Source organism: Delphinus delphis, chromosome 4, assembly GCF_949987515.2.
Source record: "Delphinus delphis chromosome 4, mDelDel1.2, whole genome shotgun sequence".
NCBI classification, from domain to species: Eukaryota; Metazoa; Chordata; class Mammalia; order Artiodactyla; family Delphinidae; genus Delphinus; species Delphinus delphis.
Window position 1 is genome coordinate 22,844,069 of NC_082686.1, and position 27,077 is coordinate 22,871,145.

General features: G+C 35.6%; 1 protein-coding gene across 1 annotated transcript in view; it reads right to left on the minus strand.

Moving 5' to 3' along the window:
* NCAM2 (neural cell adhesion molecule 2) overlaps positions 1 to 13,087 on the minus strand; it is a 206,082-nt gene extending 192,995 nt beyond the window's left edge. Inside the window, exons 1-4 of the mRNA XM_060010114.1 lie at positions 12,970 to 13,087; positions 8,996 to 9,202; positions 6,911 to 7,054; positions 378 to 515 (exon numbers count right to left, since the gene is read on the minus strand). Coding sequence (XP_059866097.1) covers positions 378 to 515; positions 6,911 to 7,054; positions 8,996 to 9,202; positions 12,970 to 13,087 — 607 coding nt within the window. The remainder of the gene's footprint in view (positions 1 to 377; positions 516 to 6,910; positions 7,055 to 8,995; positions 9,203 to 12,969) is intronic.
* Between the last annotated feature and the right edge of the window lie 13,990 nt (positions 13,088 to 27,077).

The window sequence follows — 27,077 nt, forward strand, 5'->3', positions numbered from 1 at the left end:
TATTTAATTTGGTAAAACTTGCAAATACTGTTAATTAGTTGAAGCAAGTAATTAATGTAATTTAAAAGTAAAATCTAGTATCATACTTTACTGTATTTCATTTGACATACTTTCAACAACTACAAAGCCAGAAAAAGGCAACTACTCCCTTATAGACTCTTTGTAAAGGAGGATGACAATGTTAAATAAGTCACAGATCCTGCCCTTGAGGCTGTAATACAATGTAACAGATTCTACCCTAGAGCTGAGGAGATTTCCTCTAGGTATAGAAGAGGTTCATTAGGGAAGTCTTGAGTGCTGAGTTTACATGGTTGCCCTTTTAATAAACATATTGCTAAATGCAACACAAAGATACATACTAATTATTATCTGCTTACCATTAACAATAACGATGATATCACGGAAGTCAATTTCTCCCCTAGCCTCCACTCTTCCTTCACACCTGTATATACCTTCATCACTTTTATTGATGTTAAGAATCTGCAGATTACTGTTGGCTAAGATAGCAAACCGATCTGTAAGGTAAGCAAAGGGGAGGAAATGATATCAGTAATTGAAGGCAGAGTCCAGCATGCTTTAAATTGCTAAGTGTTAAAATATGGAACTTGTCTGACACTATCAAACTTTTCATCAACAAATTTAAATTTGAAAGTAAAATATAATTTCATGACTTCAATTTTTCCACTCTACACTGCCTGGTTACACATTTTTTTCAAAAATACATTCAAGGCCTTCCCTGGTGGCACAGTGGTTGAGAGTCCACCAGCCGATGCAGGGGACACGGGTTCGCGCCCCGGTCTGGGAGGATCCCACATGCCGCAGAGCGGCTGGGCCCGTGAGCCATGGCCGCTGAGTCTGAGCGTCCGGAGCCTGTGCTCCACAATGGGAGAGGCCACAACAGTGAGAGGCCCGCGTACCGCAAAAAAAAAAAAAAAAAAAAATACATTCAAGACTTTATTTCTACATAAAATGGTTAGGCTATTATTTTGCCTTTGGTGCTTTGAACGCAGAAATGATACACAAAAGAACAAAGCTGAGAGATCAAATATAGCAGACACAAAGACGTTTTGACTGTAAATATGTAGCAACTTGGGTAAGGAAAAGGGTTAGAAAATTGATTGAATATCCTTCCTCACACAATAATTAAACTAATAATTGCACATACCCTGAGAAGGCAGCTAAAATATATAATAATATTCAAGTCATGTAGAGGGCATATAAAATCGTCATATCTCAGATTTATTTGAAAAATTATTTTTCTAAATGCAAGATAATCCATTTTAGGAAGGAACAGATTAGACTTCATTAATTTTACATAGATTCCATTTTATGTGTGAGTATATGCACATGCATAAATACAAAACTAAGCTGTTATAGGGCATGCATTAGCTGATTGTTGAAAATAACCTGGCTAGCCTAAGTAGCATCTCAGCCTGACAGTATTTTCCATAATGCCTGGCTCAGTTTTTAATCATCACAATTTTGTTGCAGTCTTTGCAGTCTTAACACCTTTCCCCTTCCTATCAAGTAAAGAATGTTCTCATATCCAGTTGTTTTGATACATGTTATAAATGTAATATCCTAAATTTCATTAATCAATTCATCCATAGATATCATCGAACATCATCTGTTTGCTAGGTACTGTATTTGGATACATTGATGAATAAGAGAAAACATCCTTGACCCCTTTGGGACTTTTGGTAAGGTAGAAATGTCATTAATTTAAGGTACCCACCTCTGGATATCTACTGTTAAAGCTACTTTTGGGGACTGTTCCAGTATTTATTGCTCTTCCCCTATTTGCTGGCTTAATAGAGGTATTAGGGCAAACACAGAAGCCACATGAGAAAATGGTCCAGCCTCCCTCAACCTGGATCACTGAAAGGATGGAAGGGTAGAATCCTGCCTCTCCCCCTGCTGCCAATTGGACTTTGCGTGAGTGAGAAATAAATTGCTATGACATTAAGCCATTCGTATTTGGGGTTCATTTTTCACAGCAATTCCTTAAGTCAAAGTAGAAGTTTGGGTTTTAAATACAAATAAGGAAGTTATCAGACTATAGAAGGTCATTAAAATAGGTGAGCATGTGGTTACTGATTGTCTAAGAGATAGTTAATAAGGAATGGAAATGTGTAGATTCTGAGGCTACCTCAGAAAGAAAATACCAGTTACAAGTCTACAGATACATAATTTTCAGCCCAGGAAGTATAAACTTTCCCAAAATATTTATTTCACCTTTTGGGTGACCCTAAGAAGAGATACAAAAATGTTTATGCAGATGCTTTCCCCTGGTAAATTTTCTCACCAAAGAAGAGGCTGGAGAGAAATAAAGGCAATCTGCAAGAAATATAACTTATAATAAGTCCTGGAATAACTCAGAACTCTTAAAAATGCATGATATTTCAAAGTAAATGTAAAAAAACTCTATTCAAGTGTGTTGCTGGAAATTAGAATGAGCAGCAATTACAGTTGACCCTTGAACAACACAGGTTTGAACTGTGCAGATCCACTTATATGGGAATCTTTTTCAATAGTAAATACAGTACTACACAATCCGAAGTTGACTGAATCTGAGGATGCAGAACTGAATCACAGATATGAAGGAATCTCAGATAAGGAGGACCAACTATAAATTATACTTGAATTTTTGACTGCATGTCAAGTCGGCACCCTAACCCCTGTGTTTTTCATGGGTCACCTGTATGAATTAAAAAGTTCAAATTTAGAGAGGGATGCAATGAGTCATAACTAAATCATTGTAATATTATATTTTCTAACTCACTAAAATATGTATCATCCTCAACTAAAAATTCTAAGTATACGTGTAAAGTCCATGGAATGATGTTAGCAAACTCTCAAACCAAAGAGCATTATTAATATGTATTTACAAAAAGCATTTGAAGAAAGCACTGCTTCAATCAATCACACATAACTATGGATATTGGAACTATTTAACTATTAGAGATGATCTATTTATCTCAGTTTTACAGACATCCACATTTTCATTATTGCAGTAAGAAAATAAATGAAATCAAATAATACACAATAAGGTGTCTGCTTTATGTTTCTTTAAGCATTATGTTTCTTTAAGCAGGTTATTTTTTAAAAGTCCCCTCTTCTTCTCATTCCACAGCCACTGAATGGTTTGCTTCATCTACTCCTATGCCTTCAACCTATATTTTGATGATTCACAATTTTTCTTCAGACCAGATGATTCCTGTGATTCCAGAATTGTGCAAGAGTCAACCAGATGTATGAACTTAGAAGGGTTGTAAATACTTCAATCTCAGCATGTTTAAAATTTGGCTCACTAGCTCCACCTGAAATTTCTCATACGGTACTCTCCAGTTCTGCCTTCACAGGTCTTTACATTGAGCTAGTTGCCCAAGGCAAATTCCTTGAGTCATCTTTGACTTCTCCATCTCTCTTAGTGTGCATGTCCAATCAAACCCATATCCTATCACTTCTCCCTTTATCATTTCTTAGTCTAGAATCTACTTTTCCCTCAGCAATTATTTCATTTGGATTTGAACTGTTCTCATTGCCTGGAGCTTGGCCTTGACTCTCATCCAATTAATTCTCACTGAAGCACTGATATCCTTCTCAATAAATATTAGGTCATGTCACTGCCTTAATTAAAACCCTTTAGTGATGTCACCTTTGGATAGATTCTAAACTTCTCAATAGAGACGTCAAGGCCATATTGACTTGGCTCAACCTTCGTTTCCAGTTTCCTTTCTTATTAATCTTTATTTACAAATCCTAGTTATTGTAAGTGTTCTAGTTGTACTTATTCATAAATTCTAGTTATAATGAACTTAATTCAGTTTCTGAAATGTGTCACTTATGCTTTCACCTCTGGGCCATTGCATATGGTGTCCTCTCCTCTTGAAAAGTCCCCACCATTCTCTAGTTGGCTAATCCCTTTTCATTTTTAAGGGTTGCTTTTCTCTCTCAGCAGGCACCTTGAACACTCTCCTCTGCCCTAACTAGTTCAGGTGCTCTTTCTTTATCATCTTCTATCACTGCACTTTCCTTATAATATACCTCAATATACATGGCTTTCATTGATTGATTTTTCCACTAGATTATTAATATGTTGAGGGTAGTGGACTTGTTCATCGTTTAAACCATGAATCGCCACCTTCTAGTACACTAGATGAAATATACTAAGTGTTCAATAACTGTTGAATGACTTTTTATACTGGAAGTAGATTTCATACAAATTTTATTGAACAAGATGATTTTACCCATAGTTTTTTGATGCCTAAAGGGTACTTCATTAGAAAATGCTCAAAACATTTAGGAAGTTTCAGAGATAACTTTAAAAATGGCTGAGGTAGAATGGCAACTGCAATAGCATATCCTTCCATCAGGGTTGAGACTAAAAGTCAGGATATTCAACTTTTATAACAAAATGTCACCTTTACTCCCTAAATACTTGGATTCTTTAGCATATGGATTTCCTTTCAACAAACAACATGGTAAACCTCCACTTTGAGTAGTCTGTGGGAACATTAATAATGCATATTTGTCACACAGCTGCTACCAAAAGTATGGTTAATAAGATGGACATTTTCAAACCTTCATTGTTTCGTATGGAGACTTTAAACTTTATTCCTATGCCACACTAAGGCTTCAGAAAGTTATCTGTACACACTGCATTATTCTAAATCCCCATATATGTTCCTTTCATGGTTGTAAACCTAATCTTATTTCATTAGTTTTAATAAAAGGATCACATAAAGTATAAAAATCTGAAGAATATTACTTCTTATAAATCTGTTATGAATGTAAAAAGTGTTTGATAATGAAGTATGTGGCAAGTTTCTCAAATATTAAAAGGTTAGAAAAGTTTGTTCATCTTCACAATTCCCCTACATCCTTTACATCCCAAAGTCAGAACAAATTTTACGTCCTTTTTAAAAAAATCGATTTTGTCTTCCCTGCAACTCAGCGTTAAGTTCCTATGTTTAACTGATTCCCAAGAATTAAAAGCTCAATGAGAAGGAACAAGAAAAATAAATGTTATTTATTGAGAATCTGATATAGAGTCAAATATTTTATTCATTCAGTTAACAAATATTTATAAGCCTATCTTACTTAAAACTCAAACCGTTGTTCAAAATGCATATAATAATTTACTGTTTACAGATGAAGAATCCGAATTAGATACAGAGCAGTTAGAAAAGTTGTTTGAAGCTTTAGGGACAAGGAAAGAGTAGAGCCGTAATGGAATTCCAACTTCACAGCATTTCATCCTTGGGTACTGGGAAAAATGTGTAAGCTGTAGCATAGAAGCGTCACTCCTCCATCAGCACTGTACTTGACCATCAATCTTTGCTTTGAGGATTTAACTGTCTTTTTTTTTTTTCAGACAATTAATCATTAGATTTTATCCCCAAATAAATTACAAAAAGTAGATATTATAGGGCAACCTCCAGTGTCCATGGATGCCAATGAATGAACTGTCTTTAGGCTTGAATTCCATCTGGCTACTTAACTGGAGGGATCATCTGCTCAGGGAAGATGGAGATGCTGATTGGTGCCCTGGGCCCATTCAGTCAAGACCTTGCCAGTGCCTGCTGCACACACTCTCTGCCCAAAGGCCTACAGTCAGCATCGATTTAACTGTCTTTTAAAATAAAACTCATTTCAAAACCATCTTGTAATTATGGTTTACAGTAAACCAGATGTACACTTGAAGCCTAAGATGTAGGTAATCTGAAAATGTTTAGACATTGTCATTTAACTGCTATGAAAGAATTGCCTTTTCTTTATTATTGAGGGGAAGAAAGCAGAAAATATACTGTACAATTTACTCATGAAATTTATTAGTAAAACCTAAAGCAGTTTTCTGAAAATAAAGTAAGAGGAAATAAAGTATTATATCTCATTAACTTACTATAATAGAAAAGAGGGTTTTAGTAAATAACTGACAAGCAGTGAAAATGCCAAGTCCAGAAAAATTCTCTCAAAATTAAAAAAAAATTACTATCATCATCATGATACTTTCTCTGTATATATTCAAAAACAGAAACCCTCTGCCTTCTCTCCTTTATGTTGTAGAAGTTTTATCTCTTAGAAACACAAAACAAAATCATCCAAGATAGAAAGTATTTTAAAAGATTCAATTATTTTGTACCTCTCTGCAATGTAAGTGCAATGAAAAATATTCTAAATCGAAAATGCTCCCAATTCACAATGATAAAGTAGCATAATGTAAGCAAATCATGCATCAATTTCAGATGTCATTTTATTCTGGAATTTCAGCTCAGTCTGAATCAAAATCATGAAGACAATTGAAATGAATGTACTCTTCTTTCTATTATCCATATTCATCTTATAATATTTAGAATATGTAGGTATCTTTGAAAGAACAGTGACAGAAAAATAAATAGGATTCACATAGATATTATTATAAGTTTACACATAATAAGCCCATGGGATTGTTTGAACTATAATATGTAGAATTTCAATAGATCAGGATTGATTCCTTTATTTGTTTAGTATCCTTGAACTGTTTGTATATAATTTTTTCTTGATCTAGAGCAGGAGTCAGCAAACTTTTTCTGTAATCTTCAGAAAATAACTATTGTAGGCTTTGTAGGACAAACCATCTGTGTCACAGCTGTTCAGCTTTGTTCCCAAAGTAGCCATAGACAATATGTAACAATTGGGTTTGGCCGAATTTTCATAACACCTTAAAAAAACAGCACAGGAGCTGAATTTAGCCTGAGGGCCATAGTTTGCCAACCTCTAGTTTAGAGCTCTGAGGTTCTCAAAAAACAGTTGTTTGAGGCTTAGGGTCAAACAATCTAATTGCTATATTTACTTAGGTAGATTCAGTCTTTTAAAAAATTGCAATATTTTTAGAACATATAACTTAGAGAGTTACCAAAATACTAACTGTCGGAAATAGTGGTGACTTCCTCATTATGATGCAACCAGCTGACAACAGGTGCAGGCGAACTGCTGACTCGGCAAATCACTTCTGCATTCTCTCCTTGTTTGAACTCTTGAGGAGACACCACTTCTCTGAAAGTGAGTTTTTCTGTATGAAGAAAGTAAAACAAACCATACAAGTATTATTGCTTATTTCTTCCCATAGCATATTTCAGAATCCGTGTTTATTGATGCTGTAATAAAATAATTAGGTAAATTTAGATCCTTTAAAACCTTAAACCAGATCATCTAATTCTCCTACCCAATAAATTCCAACTCACTGATAATAAAATCCAAAGTCCTTACAATGCCACACTAAGTCCTGTATGAACTGGAATCTGCCCCACAATTCTGATCCCAATTTTTCTTCTCTCCTCCTAGCTGCTGCTTTGGGCAGTTCCTTGAACACTCCACATTTGTTCTCATTCCGGGGCATTTGCACTCTCTTAAATTCCTTCAAATTTCTGCTCAACCTCCACATACAAAATAGCCATCTCCCTACGTTTCTAAACCACTTAATTTCTTTCCTATAGAATTCTATAGCATATATATCTAGCATTTAAGCATTAGTTTTTGCTTACTTTTTGTCTGTCTCTACCCACTAAAATGTTGGCACCAAGTGGCCAGTGATATTTTCTGTTTCAGTCACTAATGTCTTTAGGAATTAGAATATTGTCTGCCATGCAGTAGACATACAATAAGTGTATTGAATGAATGCATGAATATGGATATTTATGCTTGATGAGACATTTTCACAAAAGTAATTCATTGTTCTTGCTAAGAAAAAACAATTTTTTTTTTACCTTCACAAATAAAGCACTAGAGATCTTCCTTTGTGTCATTTCAAAGGACACTTCTTTCCAGATACTAGTCTATGAAATGATGATTTCAACTTAATTCTTTGTTATTTATGAAATTGGTACAGTAAATGTATAAATAAGTAAAACATCTTTCCTTGAGGAGCTTAGAAACTAACAGGAGGGAAAAAGAAAAAAAAAAAAGAGGTCAAATCAGGAAAAATGAGGGCAACAATACTCCAACAGATTGCCCCACTCATCTAAGAGGAAGCCTTGCTCTGGTGCTGCTTTGGCCTTTTTTCCCCGTATGCTATTTCTAGAATAACAAAAAACAAAGCTATAAGGAAGGGATGTCTTATGAGCTAATATTCTAAAACTTTTTATAATTTTTCACTGGTAGAAATGCTAACTACTACAAATTAATTGTAAGGCAAAGTTCTAAGCATGAGGTAATGTAGTCCTCAAAGCAACTCTATGTATGATGTGGGTACTACAATTATATCTATTTTATAGATGAGGAAATTGAAACAGAGAGTGTACGCGATTGCTCAAGGCCACAGGTGTAAGTGATAGAGCCTGGTTTCAAACCCTGGGAGTCAATGAGCTTCAGTGTTCCTAAACAGGTTAACAATTCCTAAAAGTGAGAAGTTGGAAAGGAATGTAGGAAGCAATCAATCTCAAGTCGTAAAATGAAGTGTAAGTGTAGAAAACCTTGTTACTAAAAATGCCTGGAGTTGAAGAATCTGGTTAGATATTATTCTTCATTAGATGAGTTTTCAGTTTTTACTCTGTCTAAAGCCTGTCAGCTGACCCTTCCCCAGTTCTCATTCTAGATTGGTCACTGTTATCCCATAGGTAATTTTATTTGTTCTAGTCATGATCTTTTTTTTTTGAAAGTGAAAAAAAGCACTCCCAATAAATTTTATATCACTAAATAAAGTACTGGTTTCTATTTACCCAACAGATTCTTAATGGCATCAAAAAACTAAAACATTTTCATCTATATTATTTAACCAACAGAATTGGCTCCATCTATGTATTTATAATCCACTATAACCTATTATAGATTTTATTTTAGAGATGTACTGTGGTAAAATAGAAATAAGCTGATATCTGTAAAAGTCTTAGCACATTGTCCATCACATAGTTAGTTCTTAATGAGTGTTAGTTTCTATTGTTAAGTACATTTTAATTTGTATTTTTTATAAGAACGTATAATTTCAATCAATAAAACTTATAAATACATGACTTACGGTAAATTTCCAAAACAACTGTGGCTTCTTGTGTCTGTCCTTTGGCATCTGTTGCTTGACAACGATATATCCCTGCATCTTCTATATTTGCGTTGTAGATGGTTAATCGTGATCTAATACCTTCCTTTTGCACTGATACCCTCTGTGTTGAAATTATCTTCTCTCCTTGAGGATTATACCAGTCTATACTCTCAGGTTCACCAACTGCTGCAAAGAGCCATGGAAAAGAAATTTTGAAAATATGTTCCAAGTGTTTGTTTTGACACTGGCATTTACTATCGTGTAACAATTTTAACAATTTAGAAAAAAATGTAAATGGAAGACTGGAAGTCTGAAAATCTTACAATATTGAAAGTAAACACAAATGCTAGCACACATGTTATCCTTATTTATCCAACATTGAGGTTTCAATCCCGTTTGAGTAACAAAACCCAGAGGAAACTTCCAGTATGGTATTTAAGCTATGAGAGTGTAAACTTTACCACGGAAATCTATGGATTATTACCACACAAGTACTGAAAGTGCCTTGGCAACTGAGTCCAACATTAATTCCACTTAATAGGCATAATCGAAACAGAAACACGATTACTAACATGATTTCACCTGCTCAATTCTTTTTGCTAGGGTCAGGAAATAGCACTTTTTCCCCTGATACAGCAGAGCTCATAACAACGTAAATCATTTATGAAATAAACTTTGGCTTTTGTTAATACAGAATTTTGAATTAATCTCCCAAGTTGTTAAACTTGTATAGATAAGGCCAATGACTATTTTTTAAATGGAGCCCTAATCTTCTCTTTTTCCAACTGAGATGAGTAGTTTCACCATTTTAATCTAAAACTGTTAACTATTTACTCATATGATAATTAAAATGCATTGAAATGATACTTATAGTGCTAGGCAATTACAACCAAATCATTACAGGGTAAACATTTATTTAAGTTTTCCAATTCAGAATCTAGGTTATTATCCTCTTTGTAAAAGCTGAAGCTTTCTATGTTTTCTTTTAGTCACCAAAAGGATGTATTTCACCTAATTACTTGAGAGATAATTTGTGGAAGCAGCATACACTATTAACTCAAAAGTATCAGGAGAAAATGCATAAAGTTATATAACATCTTCAGGACCTTTTATAAGAAAATTATTCCTTCTCATTTTTTTTCCAAGATATGGCTTTAGAAACAAATTGTCTTCCTTCCTATATCAAATTAGACATGATGGAGAAAAAAGTATGAAAGAAGTTTAGTTAAATCTTAAATGAATCTTAGTTATGTTATCTTCAGTTTTTCTGAACAGAACCATAAAACCATAGTAGTTACAGGATAATTCATTTGGGGGAGGTATTTGTTTTAATTCCCTCCTCTATTGAGAAGTTACAAAAGAATAATTTAAATGTGCATTACTTTAAGTTTCAGCAATAGAAAACCTCACTTTATACAGTAAATTATGCAGGATATTCTGTGAAATATTTTGGACATTTTCATTCTTAATGATACGGAATAAAATTTCATGGAGAGTTTATTCTGTATTTTCATAGAGCAGTCATAATTCTCTTTTTTCTGGCAACTCAAATAATAATTTCCAATAAAACTTTGCATGTTATTTTACTGAAAAGACTGGGCTCTTGGATTAATTAATAAGTAGCATTAAACTTATTTTCTTGAAAATGTAATATAAAAATTCATTTGCTATACATGACACATTCTTATTTAGTTCTGTGAGGGTATGACGGAACTAGGCTGAGTTCTGGAACCTGGGACACTTTGCTGCAGAGCTTGCACCTGAACAAACCTCTCCTGGAGCAACAATATACAAAGAAACTATAAGGGACTAAAAATAACTGCAAGCATGTCCAGCTGGGACAAATTATGAACAAGATACAAAAAGGCCAAATCCCAATTGCTACATCTGAGGTGCTGGGAGCAAAAGCATGGTACTATGCCGAACTATGCGTGATTCCTGCACACAGCACCACCAAAGGGGTGAGCAGACCACCAAGGGGGTGGGCAGACCACTATACCTAAGCCAGCGCACCAGCCGGACCCACTGATCCACCATTACCCTCATCCCATTTAAGGGATCAGCTCACTCCACCTCAGGGAGCGAGCAAGGGAACTTGTTACTTGTTTTCACTCCCTTGTGCTGCATCAAGAGTCCCTACAAAGCCCTGCCTGAATTCCCCCTCTGGCCTCTTACCAATTTCTATTGATTAAAGAGTCCAAGAACCCAGGTCAGTAACATGACTAACTTCTAGTTGAATTTTAAGACATATTTATTTTATTGAATTTTAGATGTCTGTGTTCAAGAAACTTTAGAATCATATCAACATAGTCACCATTGTGATAGAAAAGTACATGCAAGCGTTTTGATTTGCATTGGTTTCCCACATCTTTATTTTTAGATTTTTGTTTTACTACTGTATTTAAGATAAATAAGGCCACTTACATGACAACAGTACAGCTCTTGATTATACGTCTTTATATAAAAGGAAAAAATGTTTAATTGTTCTGCCTTATTATTAAGGGCAAAACTCAGCACCACTGAATGACGTTAATTCGTACTTTTAAATTATGTCTTAATTTGACCTTATGAATTATATACATCATATAATTTATATCACAAAGATAATGCAAATCCAAGAAAATAATACAATTTTATTTTTCAATTCATTTTTAAACTATTTCATTATTCTGTGATCTTGTGATTTAATTGAGCTGTGTGTGTGCATCTGTGCATATAAAATATGGATAGGGTTTAGAAACAATGAACTATATTCTTATGCCAAAGCTGTACTGACATAGTAAATGATGTTGAACCAGTCTCTCCCCTACTCTCTACTTTTATATTTGCCAATATATAAAAACATGTGTCAACAAGACCTATCAATTCAGACCTTTATTAAGAAGGCAAATATGTGAAGAATCATGGCCTCAATTAGTTGTTCATATTATCTGATATTATTTTTAGATATGTTATTATAACTGCTTCTATTTTTTTAATTGTCATAATAATTTAAATAAGCCATGCCATTCTGAAGACAACTTTTATAATGCATTTTATGTCAGAAATGCGTATTTAATCCAGTTTTGAATTGCTAAGTATAATCAGGAATGGAAACAATTTTAAAATATACTAAAAAGCAATTTTGTCACTAAATGAATATTTTTAAAACTTTATATATGAAGGCTTATATGCATGAAAATGAATATGATGAATTTAAATTTTGGCACTAAATGAATATTTGAAAAACTTTATATATGAAGACTTGTATGATGAAAATGAATATGATGAATCTAAACAGCAGTAGAATGTGCTCATTTGTGAGTTTTACAATATGTTGAATAGGAATTTGTTGCTTAAGTAGTTAATATCTTCTAGAAGAATTCTACATGTGCATGATTAAACTAGATGAGGTCCATAATAATTTCCCATAGGCACTATAATATATAATACTTCTAATTAATAGTCACAAAAATCTTGCAAAACCTTTGCTGATTAAATATCTATTTTTTAAAGGTCACTTTTCATAAGGAAGGATGTGATATGCTTTGTCCTAAACTTTTCATTGAAGTGAAACTATAATGCAGGGTACCATATCTAACTTATTCATAGCATATTTATGAAAATGGTTAAATTATAACATTTACATTCATACTAAGGTTACTATTTAGATAGAAATAATATTTAAATTGATGTAAAAGTTATCATGCATACACTATATTTGATAAGTTATTTTCAAAATAAATAATCTAGTTTATTTAGTAGTCAAAATTAGTAACTTGAAAGCAACAAATAAAATTCAGTGTTTAATAGGTAAAATATGTTCATTAACACTTTTCCAATCATTATAAGCCCAATGATAATATACAATTTTATTTCTAGAGAATTGACATTTAACTACTTAAATTTAGTCAATATATTATATTAATAAAGAATAAAACAAGTTATCTGAAAATATTTGTAGAAATACATACCTGTACATGTGAAGAATTTAGATTCTCCCACACTAAGCTCTACTTTGCTAAGTGAAATTGTCACTTGAAGAAGAGCTGAAAAAAATATTTGAGTAAAATTAATTATGGTTTTAAACATGGATACTAAGATTTTAATACATGGTGTCTATACCACATGATTGAAATAGCAATTATTTACCCTCTTATGCTTTTATTACCTGTAAAGAGAAATGAAAGTTTTGTAAAATACAATTTAACAAATTATATACATTATATTATTATGCACCTTACAAACAGACCAAATACAGGACTCATTCAAGCTATGTTGAAATTTTTAGTTAAGAAAATGATCAAATTCATAGACAGCTGTTCCATGTTCACAGACTAGGCATTCTGTGTACTACCAGATTGGACAATAGCTACGTAAAATTTTTGCTCAAATTTTGTAAACTTGCTTAAAAAGAGTAAATCCTACACTGTTATTACAACAATTAAAAATTTAAGTCAAATACTTTTTGACTACCTACTAAAATATTTCCATGAAAGGAGACAAACAGGGCTTCCCTGGTGGCGCAGTGGTTGAGAGTCCGCCTGCCGATGCAGGGGACACGGGTTCGTGCCCCGGTCGGGGAAGATCCCACATGCTGCGGAGCGGCTGGGCCCATGAGCCATGGCCACTGAGCCTGACGCGTCCGGAGCCTGTGCTCCGCAACGGGAGAGGCCACAACAGTGAGAGGCCCGCGTACCGCAAAAAAAAAAAAAAAAAAGGAGAGAAACACAGGGAAGAGAGGGAGTACTACCACATAAGGAAAGCAGAATAAGCATTTTTTTTTTCCCACATGATAAATAAGTTAAGTGAAGTATCCAGGGCAATGGCAATAAAATAGAGGAGATGTTCAAAAAGTTTGTTGTCAAATTTGAAATAAAACAGCAGAATATCCTAAAACTTTAGAAGATAATTAAAATTATGTTTTAACATTAATTAAACTATTTATGTTTCTAATAATATGGTGGACAAGATAGTGTTACCACTCCCCAAAACCCTGTTCCACCATCCTTTTCCCCCCGAAATACATAGCTAACCTTTCAGGAAAGTAATGGTGCCTCAAGGGAAAAAAAAAAAAAAAAGAAGAAGAAGAAAAATCTAAAAACTAGAGTACAAGCCTACACTGGGAATTTGTGGATCATAGTAACTGAAAGGCTCACAGATTGCAGAGAATGGATCCAAGCTTGGCTAGAAGAGGGGATGCTACAGAATACCACCAAACACTAGACCAGGATAAGATTCACCCTTAGTATAAGAAGGGTATAGAATAAATTAGCCTACTGACAAAAGGGAATGACAAGGAGAGCTATCTTTTCTGGCCCGTGTAACAGACAAATGTTTCTTCTTAAATAGGTTAACCATGGTTCTGCCATATTCCAGGTTTGGGATTTTAAAATTGTAGATACATGTTCCTTGGGAAACCCCAAGCTGAAAATTAAATTAAAAAGCACTCTCACATGTAGGGCTCACAGCTAAGTGGCAGAAGCAAACATAAAAGCCCTTCAGAAAATTCAGAAGAGCTATCTAATAGGCCCAGACTCCCCAAGATTTTCATAAATGAACCTCTCTTTAACCTAAACTCACATTCTGACATTATAAAATACATGGTGAAATAAGGCACTGTGAGCAAGAATTAGTTGAAATAACCTAGAGGAGAAACAGACCCATGAAATTTCAAAACAGGGAATTAGACTAAGAATGTAACATAGCTATGTTGACAATGTTTAAAGAAATAAAATGTGAAATCAAAAAATATGAGAACAGAAGAAAATATTTCTCAAGAAAAACTTGTCAAACATGCTATTTAAGCTCTTTAAAATATTTCCTTGAACGTCCCATACTTGATTGATGAATTCCTTCTTTTTCTGGAAACCTCCCTGAGAAACAGGATGGGCTGCATGGCTATCTTCTCTCATGTCGGTCTTGGTCCTATTTTTATTGATAATTTCATCAAAACTCAGAGGGTACTTGGCACATTATAGGGGCTCAAAAAGTGTTCTAGTAACTCTAATATTTCAGAGAAAAACATGTAAAGAAGAGCAAAGAATTCAGAAAGAATAAGGAGAAAACTAGAAGAAACAAGAGAGTGTCTACTATAAACAATGTCAATTCTAGTGCAAATTGACAGAAGAGGACTTTTTCTTTGAGAAGTAACGAATCCCCTTGATGAACTTAGCTTAAGTGTAATGAGGACAATAGAGGGAAACTGCAGAAAAAGTCAAGGAATTTGAGATTGTCCTCTCAAGAAACTTGAATCTATAAAGATGTACAGGGTTTTGGGGATCCGCAATTCTGGGCATGTGGTCAGGGATTTTATAAATTGGGGAAAGTTTACTCATACTTATGGATAGAAGGGAAAGAGGCAGAAAAGAGGTTATATTGTTGAAAGAAAAAAGGGAATTGTGATTCAGTTTCTCATTCTCTTTTCACTCCTCTTACTTTCTCCTTTTAGACATCACCTTATTTCATGGCATCAACTTCCTTTTCTCTTTGGATCTTCAGTCTGTGCTTTCCCAAAGTCTAATCCTGCAATTTCTAATCCTCAACTAGCATTCAATTGGATAGCATATTTTAATTTCAAACTCTCCATGTGCAAACTAAACCCTTCCCCTTCCACCAAAAATTGCTCACTGTTCACTATTCCATTTTTGTTCATCACCAATCAATTGTAAAATCTTGGATATAACCTCTGAAACATTACTTGTATGCGTTCTTGTTTATTTCCAACCCTGTTTCCCTAATACATGCACTCATTAATTTTAACCTGAGATATTTCTTTTACTCCGAGATAGTGATGTATCAAATTCTATATTTCTTTTTCTGACGTTTACCTCTTCAACGTTTCTTCCCATGGGAGCATTTTTTCAGGCTGCTGCAAGCATACGTTTCTAAACTGTTCAATTTTACCTGCCTACTCAAAAATCTTCAAAGTGCATTTGCTTTGTCCAATTAATTATCAATATTATATACATTTTCATAGAAAGAAAACTAACTTTTCCAAGTTTATTTCCAATTACTCCTTAATGCTTTTGTGGCTATAGACAGCTACAATTAATCATCCCCCGCTTCCCCACTGACGCACACTTCCTCACCAATGTGTGTTTGCTCAAAATATTTCCTTTCCCTTCATCTCCCTTTCTCTTATCTCCCCATCGCTGGCTACATTCTATCTTCAAAATAAAACTAAAATATCAATACATTTACAAAACATTCTTGGATAGTTCCATCTATAATATAAACAAATAAATATCTTTGATCCAGAGACACGCTCACTAAACAAATGAAACGTACATTGTTGTTAATGATATTCACTTCTCTACTATATTTAAATGTGAATTTTTAGAAGTGAAAGCTCATCACCCTCACTTCTGTTTCTCCTAAACTGATAATATATAAATGCATGGCAGAATAGTGAACAAACACTTACCAAGAGCTTATTGTACACTAGGTACAGAACACTGACAGTACTGACAATATAAAATTTTGGAATTACTTCATTGACTTAAATTGAATTTAAAGATATCAGAGGTTTTGAGAAATGTCTGCCAATTATTATATAAGTAATTCCCACCTTTGACCTTTGGAGCTTACAGAAAAGACAAAACTTGAAAGATGTAGGCATTTTAAAATTCAAATAGAGTTCTGAACAATTTTACGCAGATTTGCTGATGGGTATAATAAATAACTTATATTCATTGCAATACAATGAAATTAAGCTTGAAATTGATTAATTTATATTAAAATACTTGGCAATTTTTTTTATTCAGTACAAACTATCAATTCACCCATTAATCAAGCCCATATTTTTATGGGCATTTTGGTGTCAGGGCACATGGTTATAAATCAGGGATTAAAAGTATATAATAAAAAGAAAACATATTTCTCTAGTTTAATACATTTCCCAAAGGCTAGATTTGCTCTAACTGACCTCTACAGATACATTAAAACATGTGCATATTAGGAAAAACATGAAGAACTAAAATTTAAGGTCATGCCTTAATCATTGCTCTAGTGATTTAACATCATTTCTTGTGATCATTCCTGACCTGTGGCCACCTCCAACAGACTCATTTTGGACCCAAATGTCAGGAGAAAATGAAATAATTTTCTAATGCCAAAAGTTGTGTTCAGAGAAAGCTGGGCAGGACTGATATATTTATATCTATCCAGTTAATCTCTCATTCATTTCTGATGTTTCAATTTAGGCACAACAAATGAAAGTGGATGTGATGTGGGGCCTTTACGTCATTTAGAAAAAAAGATACTAAATATTTCTAATCAAAATTTCTATATAGGATTGGGTGGAATTCGAAAAATAGAATGGCATTCACTGATGCTGAAAAATCTAATTTTGATATTTTACTCTTCTTAGGTATTTGGAATAGATATAATAACTTTGAAGAAAATTGAGAAGGATATAATGTTATATAGATTGAATCACTTGATATTAGCAACATTATTGATTAAATGATGGCATTACTTAAAACCAATCAATAAATCATATTTTTGTATTAGAATTGGGATTGGATAGTCAGTATCTCCGCAAGAGATTCTCATTAAAGTAAGAAATCATTTTAAACTCATAGAATGAAAAGTTAGAGGCATGATAAATCTGTCTTTTTTGAACTATCCTCAAAGAAATATATGTAATAATAACCTTAAATGTAGAGTTGGGTAAATTAAAAATTGTTTACCAAAATCAATAGTATTTATTGAATATATAAATTTTTCAAATCACTCTTTTTAGATACTATGGTATACAAAAATAATAAGTTACAATTCCTAATGTCAAAGTATTTCTAATTTATTTGGTAAGGCAACAACACTACATAAAAAGAAGAATGATAAAACAAGATGATGTTTATCAATTATGACCCATTATGAGCTTTATGATCAAGAATGCTGCATAGAGGGCAATAAAACTTGAAAAAAAAAGTTGGAATAGATGTTGTAATAAAAGGACAGAAAGAGGGTAGACATTCCAGGTAAGGCAAAAAAGTTCAAGGAATATTCAGGGAATAATTAGTAGATCAATATAGATGAAGTTGATCTCATGTAGAATATTCGTAATATAATTGGAGAAATAGTTTTGAAAATACATTGGAGGATCTCAAATGCCATGGTAAAATTTCTGGACTTAAATTTTTGTCCATTAATTATTTATATATAGAAACCAACATGACAAAATTGGCATTTAGTAAAGATTAGTCAGAAGATAGGATGGCTGACAAATTGAATTTAGGGGAAAATTTAGGGTATGTTATGATAAGTATCTGAGTTGGCTGGTGGCAAAGAACATGGAAAGGTAGGAATGGATGTAACAAAAAAAGTAAAAATAGTAGTTATCTCTGGATCAATTAGAACATTACTGAAAAAGGGGAAAAAGTCAAAGATGTTAAGGTTTTCTGCTTCAGTGAAACAAGCGTCACCAACGTAAAGAATTTCAGGAATAGAGGAAAAAATATGGAGCCATAATTTATATCATAAATGAAAATTACTTCTCAAAATAGAACATAGATAACATTTTAACAAAGATAACTGCTATCATAACAAAGCTTAAATTAATATTTGTAATTTAAGTAAGCATGCAGATTAAATAGCAGATATTCAAAGGGGACTTTCTTAATTTACAGGAATATAAATAGAATGAAGTGTTTGGTGTTTCTAAGTTCCATCAAGGGACCTAGAGAGCCCACTGTAATTTGATACAATATTTAAGAGTGGCATTTAAAGTGGCCAGTTTATCACCTGCAGAAATTTTAAAACTGACAACTTAATTAGTCTACTACATGCCTGACACAAAGCAGAGTTGAATTCACTTAAAATTCTAACAGACATGCACAGATAACTTAAGGTACTGATTTATTTTTGTAGGATGACTTGTAACATTTATAAAGCAAGAATTTTTTTTCCCTTGGCTTCCACATCAAGGGAGTTAAGAGAATTAAGATATCTAATAATTATAAAAACTCTCAAAGAGTCTTACTCATAAAAGGTTCTTATAAATTACTGATTATATCAAATGAATATGATTTCCTCATTTTTTCATTGAAAACTGTACCCACTTCAAGAAAATTATGTATGTAATTTATTAATTACTCACTTTTTTATTATTAAATTTTCATGTTCATATATTAAAACAGTCTATGTGTGATCTAGTTGATTTTTTTTTAATTGCTACAATGTTCAAGAAAATTCAGAACTTTTGGAACATTTAAGAGAGAAATACTCCATCATCAAACGTTTTAGGAACTCTGACGACTGTGAACATTTGATCAAAACTATTTTTTAGGGTCTTCTCTGGTGGTGCAGTGGTTAAGAATCTGCCTGCCAATGCAGGGACATGGGTTCCAGCCCTGGTCCGGGAAGATCCCAAATGCCCCAGAGCAACTAAGCCTGTGTGCCACAACTACTGAGCCCGCGTGCCTAGAGCCCATGCTCCTGCACAAGAGAAGCCACCGCAATGAGAAGCCCACGCACTGCAAAGAAGAGTAGCCCCTGCTCTCCGCAACTAGAGAAAGACCCAACGCAGCCAAAAAAAATAAATAACTTTTTTTAAAAACTATTTTTTAAATAAATTGCTTCACCTAAGTTTACCAAGACAAAGTTAAACATTTTAGTATAATTCCTTTTCATCACTGTACTTTTTTCGTATTTAAACTCAATTGTCTTCAATCTTCCTGTACGAAGTTAGGAAAACAAAGTCTCAGTTGCTAGATCACGTGGGTCTTTTTAAGAGCAACTGGTCTACCTCCTTAATGCTTCTCTTTCTATTGACTCCTTCCTGTTAAGCTATAGACACTACAGCTTCCCATCCTAAAAAAAATATAATAATAATAAATGAAACAAATGAAAAAGAAAACAGAACAGCCAAATAATATAAAGAGAAAAAACATCTTTCCGCTTCTTGTCTCTCAAATTACTATGGTATATTCTACTTTGCTTCATTATATTATTTCCCCCCAAAAAAGGGAAAAAATAGAAAGAAAAAATAGAAAAAAAGAACACTCCAGGTCCCCATTTTTTATTCTATCACAAATTACTCTTTATTCTCCATTCAACTAACAAGCTTGCTGTTCCTAAGGTCAACCACAAACTTCTAGTTTTCAAATCCAATAACAATTTTCAGATTTCTTTTTACATTTGATTTGATAAAGGATGAGATACTGCTGATTATTTTGTTCTTTACCAGTCCCATTCCTTGATCCCTTACATATTTATTCTCGACTCATTTTTCTGATGATGGTATTTCTATTTCAGTCTTTTTGGTTACATCTCTTTTTCCACATATACCTTAAATATTTGTGTTTCTTAGTAATCTTTTACTTATTTTATTTTCTTGGAATTCTGTATACCTTCTTCTACTTTGAGCACATGTGTAATACTATTTTCTATATGCAGAGCACTGGTTTAAGCAGTGTACCTAAAATATCTCATTTAATCCTTAAACAGTCCTACTAAGTAGATATTTTCATTCCTATTATAAAGATAAGAAAATTGAGGCAAAGGATGGTGTCAGGACTTACTAAAGGTCACTCGTCCAATGTATATGGTGAAGTCAGATTTGAATCCAGCCATTTGTGCCCAGTGTCTATGATCTTAACTACTTCCTATATCCTTCATTAAAAAATAATAATTATGCCCAGTATAATCTGGGCTATTATAAGCCGTCAAACAAAAGTCAGCTTCTATTTGCTCACCATTCCATCTCCTATATATTAATTATAGACAGAATGTGTATTTATGTGTATTATCTCCCTATCATCATTTTTGAGGTCTAGAAACATATTTGCTAATAGCTATTATGCCTCTTTACTTAAAAAAAAAAAAGTTTCTATTTCTCAAAGTCAGCATATTAAAACTCAAGATATGCTGTATTATCCCATGCTTAATCTTTACTGTAAATTATCCTATTATTATCTATTGAATCTATTTTGCCAGAAAAAAAAAGAAATATCTAAAGTTCTCTCACTCTTGCCTCTAATAGAAAACTCATAAAGTTCAACTCATTCTTCCTTTAAATATCTCTCAAATCTGCTTTTGTTTTGCATCCTCATTGCTTTAGTTTTATTTCTCACCACTGTTAGCCTGGTATAGTGAGTGATCTGTAAAATTGAACAAGGTCAGGTATTGGGTTTATCAGAAAAATCTGAGGGTGTGTGTGTGTGTGTGTGTGTGTGTGTGTTTATGTATGCATGTGTTTTGTTTTTATTTGCTTCTGGCCCCATTCCTGAAAATCCTGATTCAATATATCTGATGTAGGGCCTAAGATTTTCTATTTTAAGTAGCTTCCAGGTGCTAAGCATTGCTATGTAGAATGTAGTTGCCAGTCCAAAACCATTGACCTCAATTAGGAACTTGTTTATAATATAGGATCTCAGGTTTTATTTCATACTGACTGAATCATAATCTATAACTTAATAAGACCCCCAACAGTTCCATGTGCGCATTAAAATGTGGTCAACACTGGGTTGTGACAATCCAACATGTTTATCATTCGTAGTACAATATATTTCCCGTTGAGTAGGATAAAATCCAAACTTTCACACTTGACATGAAAGATATTTAACAAGCTGGATATGACTTAATTCAACTTTATTTCCTGCCACATTCCAAGTATGGGAGAAAAATCAAACAAAACAAAACACACACAATAGTTAAATATCAAGAAACTCTGCAAATAGGCTCTATTTTCCTATTTCTTTTTGAATTGTTTTTTCTTATTCAATAGAGCCCTTCTCCTTTTTCTCCTCTAAGGGCATGCTTATTACTTTCTATTAAAGACTTATATGAGTCCTCCTCCAGGCAGTAAACCACACACTTCAATGTCTTCTAAAATCCTGCAGTATTTTCTCTTAGAGCACTTAAAATATTACAGTGATGTATGTTAATAAGTATTTTATAATTTTTAATAAGCAGAAATTCTTCATATGCAATTATATAAATATATGTAATTTATAAAAACTTTATATTCCCTTGTTCAAGTCAACTTATTGCTATTTTATTTAAAATTAATGTAAAACTGAGGAAGGTTGTTTGTTTTGAGTTTCTGTACTATTTCCCAGTAGCAATTAACATATACTCAATTTTGTTCACACATCTGTTTCTCCACCGGACTATATATACCGGCAAAGCCCACAACAATTCCTGGGAAATAAAAATAGAATCTGTGCAATGAAGTCTAACCTTTTTTTTCCTTTGTGCTTAGTCTAATTTCACCTGTTCATAGGGTACCCTGTGCAGAAGGCTTGCACCTGGCACTTCAGACCAGAATTCCCAGTGTGAAATTGCTGCACCTGACGCTTCAGTTGGCTGACCCTGTGCAGAAATGCTGCACCCAGCACTCTGATCTGGAGTGCCCTGAGCAACACAGCTGTGCCCAGCCAGCAAGAATGCCATCCCCTCCCCTGCTGACAAGAATCCTATAAAGCATCCCCACCAACGGCCTTTTGCAAAGAGTGTGTACTCTAAAGCATGAACTCACGCCTCTACATTCTTTGATCAAAGAATAAAGCTTTCCTTTGTTTCTGAACCAAACTTGATCTCTTCTATTTGTACAAGCAACATCGAGAAGAAGGACTCTTATTGAGGATCAACTCATTGGAGGTTTGGGGGAGGGGATTGGTAACAAATTTTTGACAACTCAGATGGGACTGACTGTGGCCCTTCTGCCTGCACTCACCCACTAGACTACAGACATGCTCAAGCTTCAGCAGGACGATGGCTAAGGTTTGGGCACTTGGGTGCCTCCTTTTTTGGTCGCTGAGGCATCAATTAACAGTTTAATGCTGGCTCCAAATTTCCCAAACCAAAATCTATTTGGATCCAATTTTGTAGGATTTGCATGCCAACAAATCACTCCAACTCTCCCCTCAGTAGTTGGATCTCTAAATTATATCATCATTTTGCAATTGGACCTGCTATGCCAGAGACAAAAGTAATGGGATGAAATTCCCTATGTCTAGTTTTTTTATGGTCTTATATCAGAGCACAGGCCTTTAGAAGGGATGTGGGCTCTCCTCCACTGAGGTAATAGTAAAGGAGACTAAGCCTTCCATCAGTGCTTGACCTGCTCCCTGATGACCTTCTTGATCTCCTCCCTAGCACTCCTCCTACTGTTCCCTCCATACCCATTTGCTTCATATAGCCCGAGTTGGGTCACAGGCCCAAGAGTTCCCTTCCACACCAGTCCCCTCTCCCAGAACCTGTCCAGTAAGTATATGAAATGGGACTCATTACCAGCCAGTGTCCAACAACCTGCCAGGAAAATACTCCTTGTGAGGCAGGTTCCGGATGGAGAAGAAGGGCTCACACAGATACCTGTCATTTACCACTTCTGATCTGCATAACTAGAAGAGTCATAATTAAGGGTTGAGGGAAGATCCAAAGGGTTCCTGAATCTGATTAGGGGAATCTTTCAGACCCATGGCCCCACCTGGGCTGAAATCCAGAGCCTCCTCAATGTACTCCTAACAGGGGAAGAAAAGGCCATAATCCTTTTGAAAGCCCAAGAGGAAGCAGACAAAGAGAACAAAAGCAATGCAGGTCATGCTATTTTCAGACCAGAGAATCAAGCAGTCCCAGATAACAACTGAGACAATGGAGAAAGGGGTGGAAAATAGAGGCTACCCAATTATAAAAATATGATCCTAAAGGGAATCCAGGCAGCAGGAAAGAAACCTGTCAGTTGGAATAAGAAAAAGGCAATCAATCACAACAAGTGGAAAACCCTTCGGCATTCCTAGAGAGCCTTAAGGAATGCCTCTGATTCTATACTAATGACCCTCAGTCATTGGAAGGGAATGCAATCCTGAGGTAGTATTTCAGTTCCCAAACTGCCCTCAACATTAGGTGTAAACTTCAGAAACTGAAAATACAGCCAGATACCCCTACCTCCTGCCTGGTGGAGGTTGCCTACCACGTGTTTTGTACGTGAGACGTAGAGGAGGAAAAGTCAGAGGATAAAAAGGCCCAGAGGCAAGCCTGCCTAACGGCTGTTGCCCTCCAATATCAACTGGTTGACACGGAAACCTGAACTAAACACCCACGGAGACTCTCGACTCCAGTGAGTGACCCCTGGATCACCGGGATAGCAAGCCAAGGAAATTAGGACCCAATCAGTGTGCCATATGTAAACAAGAGGGACACTGGAAGGAAGAATGCCCTCACTCCCTCGAAGGGGGATGGAAATGGCAGATCCTGGTTACTATTCTCAAGGGCAGATGGTCCAAATAGATGAAGAATGATGGGGCCAGGGGGCTCCTAAACTGGCACTCCAATTGACCCCCAAGGAGCCCAGCCTGACATTGGACATAGGAAAAAAGCCCGTCAAATTCTTTTTTTATTATTATTATTATTTTTTTTTTTTTGGCGTTACGCAGGCCTCTCACTGTTGCGGCCTCTCCCGTTGCGGAGCACAGGCTCTGGATGTGCAGACTCAGCGGCCATGGCGCACGGGCCCAGCCGCTTTGCAGCATGTGGGATCCTCCCAGATCGGGGCACGAACTCGTGTCCCCTGCATCAGCAGGCGGACTCTCAACCACTGCACCACCAGAGATGCCCACCCGTCAAATTCTTAGTCAACGCTGTTGCCACTTAACTGGTTCTGAACACCAGATCAGGCAAACTCAGTCACAAGAGTTGTAAAATTATGGGGGTATCAGGGAAGGCCTAAGAACAGGCATTCACAGAGCCATTAGGACGTAAATTGGATGAACATATTCTCACCCATTCCTTCCCACATGTTCCCTATGTCCTTATATAATTGGGAGCTACTATCCACCTAATGGGAGACAGACTGAAGACTGCTGTTCCCCTAGACAGGGAGCACAAGATAATAATGTTAATGGCTGAGGACAAACCTTCCAGGACAGAGCAGGTTGATCTCCCAGGAGTAAATCTCAAACTCAGCGCCTAGGGATGGGTGGAACAAGCTATGGGAGCCAGTCCTGTGACAGTCCATCTAAAACCTGGACATCCATGGCCCGACAGAAAACAGTACACTCTCCATTGAGAGGCCTTATTGGTCATTGTCCCTGTTATACAGGGCCTAATTGACCACTCTTACTGGACCATGCCAATCATCATGTAATACCCCTGTTCTCCCCATAAAGAAACCCAATGGAGAATACTGGATGGTAAGACCTCAGGGCAGTCAATGAAGCCACCAAAAATATACATTCAGTAGTTACCAATTCCTATACCCTGCTGGGATTCTACTGTCCACCAGGACCCAGTAATGTGTATTAAATTGAAAAGATGCCTTCCTCTGTATTCCATTAACAATACCACTGGACAGTCCTGCCCCGAGGATTCAAAAACACCCCCATTGTCTTTGTGGAAACTTTAGCTAAAGACGACCTAAAAAATCTACATCCTGGAGGAGGCTTCCCTCCTCCAGGATGTAGATGACATTCTGACTGCTAGCTTCACTAAGGAGACCTCTGATGAAAGTACTGTAACCACTCTGAACCACCTAGCTGATAAGGGATATAAGGTGGCCAAGAAAAAGGCCCAAATATCACAAACTAGGGTGACCCACCTAGGCTTCATTCTCACAGAAGGTCACAGAAGCCTACCACAGGAAAAGAAGGAAGCCTTTTGCAGCCTTGCCTCTCCTAAAACTAGCAGACAGCTTACGGGGTTTCCTGCGGATGGCCAGGTTTTGCTATATCTGGATCCCTAACTAGCTAGGCCTCTACATGAAAAGGTGAAAGGAAAGATGATGATAATTTTGAATGGATTTCAGAATGTGAAAGGACCTTTCAAGTATTAAAAATGCCATTACTTCATGCCCCTTTCCTAACCCTCCCAGATTTAGCTAAATTCTTAAGACCTTTATATTCCTGAGAGAAGGGTAATTGTCCTTGGGGTATTAGCTCAAAAATGTGGACCCTTACTTGGGTGTTGCTTATTTCTCTAAACAATTAGATCAGAATGCGAAGAGATGGCCTCCTTGCCTACAGCAGTAGCAGCTACTACAACCCTGCTAAAAGAGGCTGAAAAGTTAATGTTTGGTCAGCCAATCACTGCATGGACTCCACACCGGGAGGCTTTACTAACTTACGAGGAAGTAAGCTCTAAGGGAACAGAATGGCTCTCCCCCAGATGGCTGATTCAAGTTCCTGCTATGCTTTTAGACAGCACAGTGGTTACCATAAAAAACTGTCACAGGCTAAATCTTGCCACCCTGCTACCCACAGAAACGGGACCCCTGGAGCATCACTGTGTAGAAACCACAGACATGATCTATTCCAACTGCCCTAACCTAGGAAGTGAGCCTCTCCAAAATGCTGAGGAGGAATTGTTCACAGACAGGAGAAGCTTTATGAGAGAGAGAAAAGGCTGGCAGGATATGTAGTAATCGCCTAAACCAAACTCATAGAGGCACAAAGCTTACCCCCAGGGACTTCTGCCCAAAAGGTGGAGCTTATAGCCCTCACCTGGCCTTAAAGCTCTGGACAGGGAAAATCTTAAATGTTCACACAGATTCGTGGTATGTGTATGCCATCCTACATGCACACAGGGGTATTTGGAAGGAAAGGGGTATGGTTACTGCAGAGAATAAGCAGGTGAAACGTGGCATAAACATACTAAAACTCCTAGAAGCAGTGCAGCTTCCAAAAAAAAAGTGTCAGTGATTCACTGTAGGGGTCATCAAAAAGGGAATGCAGAGGTAATAAAGGAAAACAACAAAGGGAACAGAACTGCCAAAAGGGTGGCCCAAAGTAACTTGGCAATTACCCCTCATACTAAGAGGCCAAATCCATCCAATTACTCCGTAGTCTCTACAAAGGAAGAATTAGACAAAGTCCAGAAATGGGGCTTCAGTAGAGATCTAGGAAGCCATGGGTGACTAATTAATGAACATGTGTAATACTTCTTTCTCCAAACTGCAGCTTGTCAAGCCATTAGGGAGGTTCATCAAGGAACTCACTATGGGAAGGAAGCCCAATATAATTGGTTAGTTGAGGTCACAGTAACTCCTGGGATGAAAAGCATAATCAGTCAGATAGTTGAAACATGCCCCATCTGCACAGAACCCCCCACCACCACCACCAGAGGCCCCTAGATAAGGCCCATT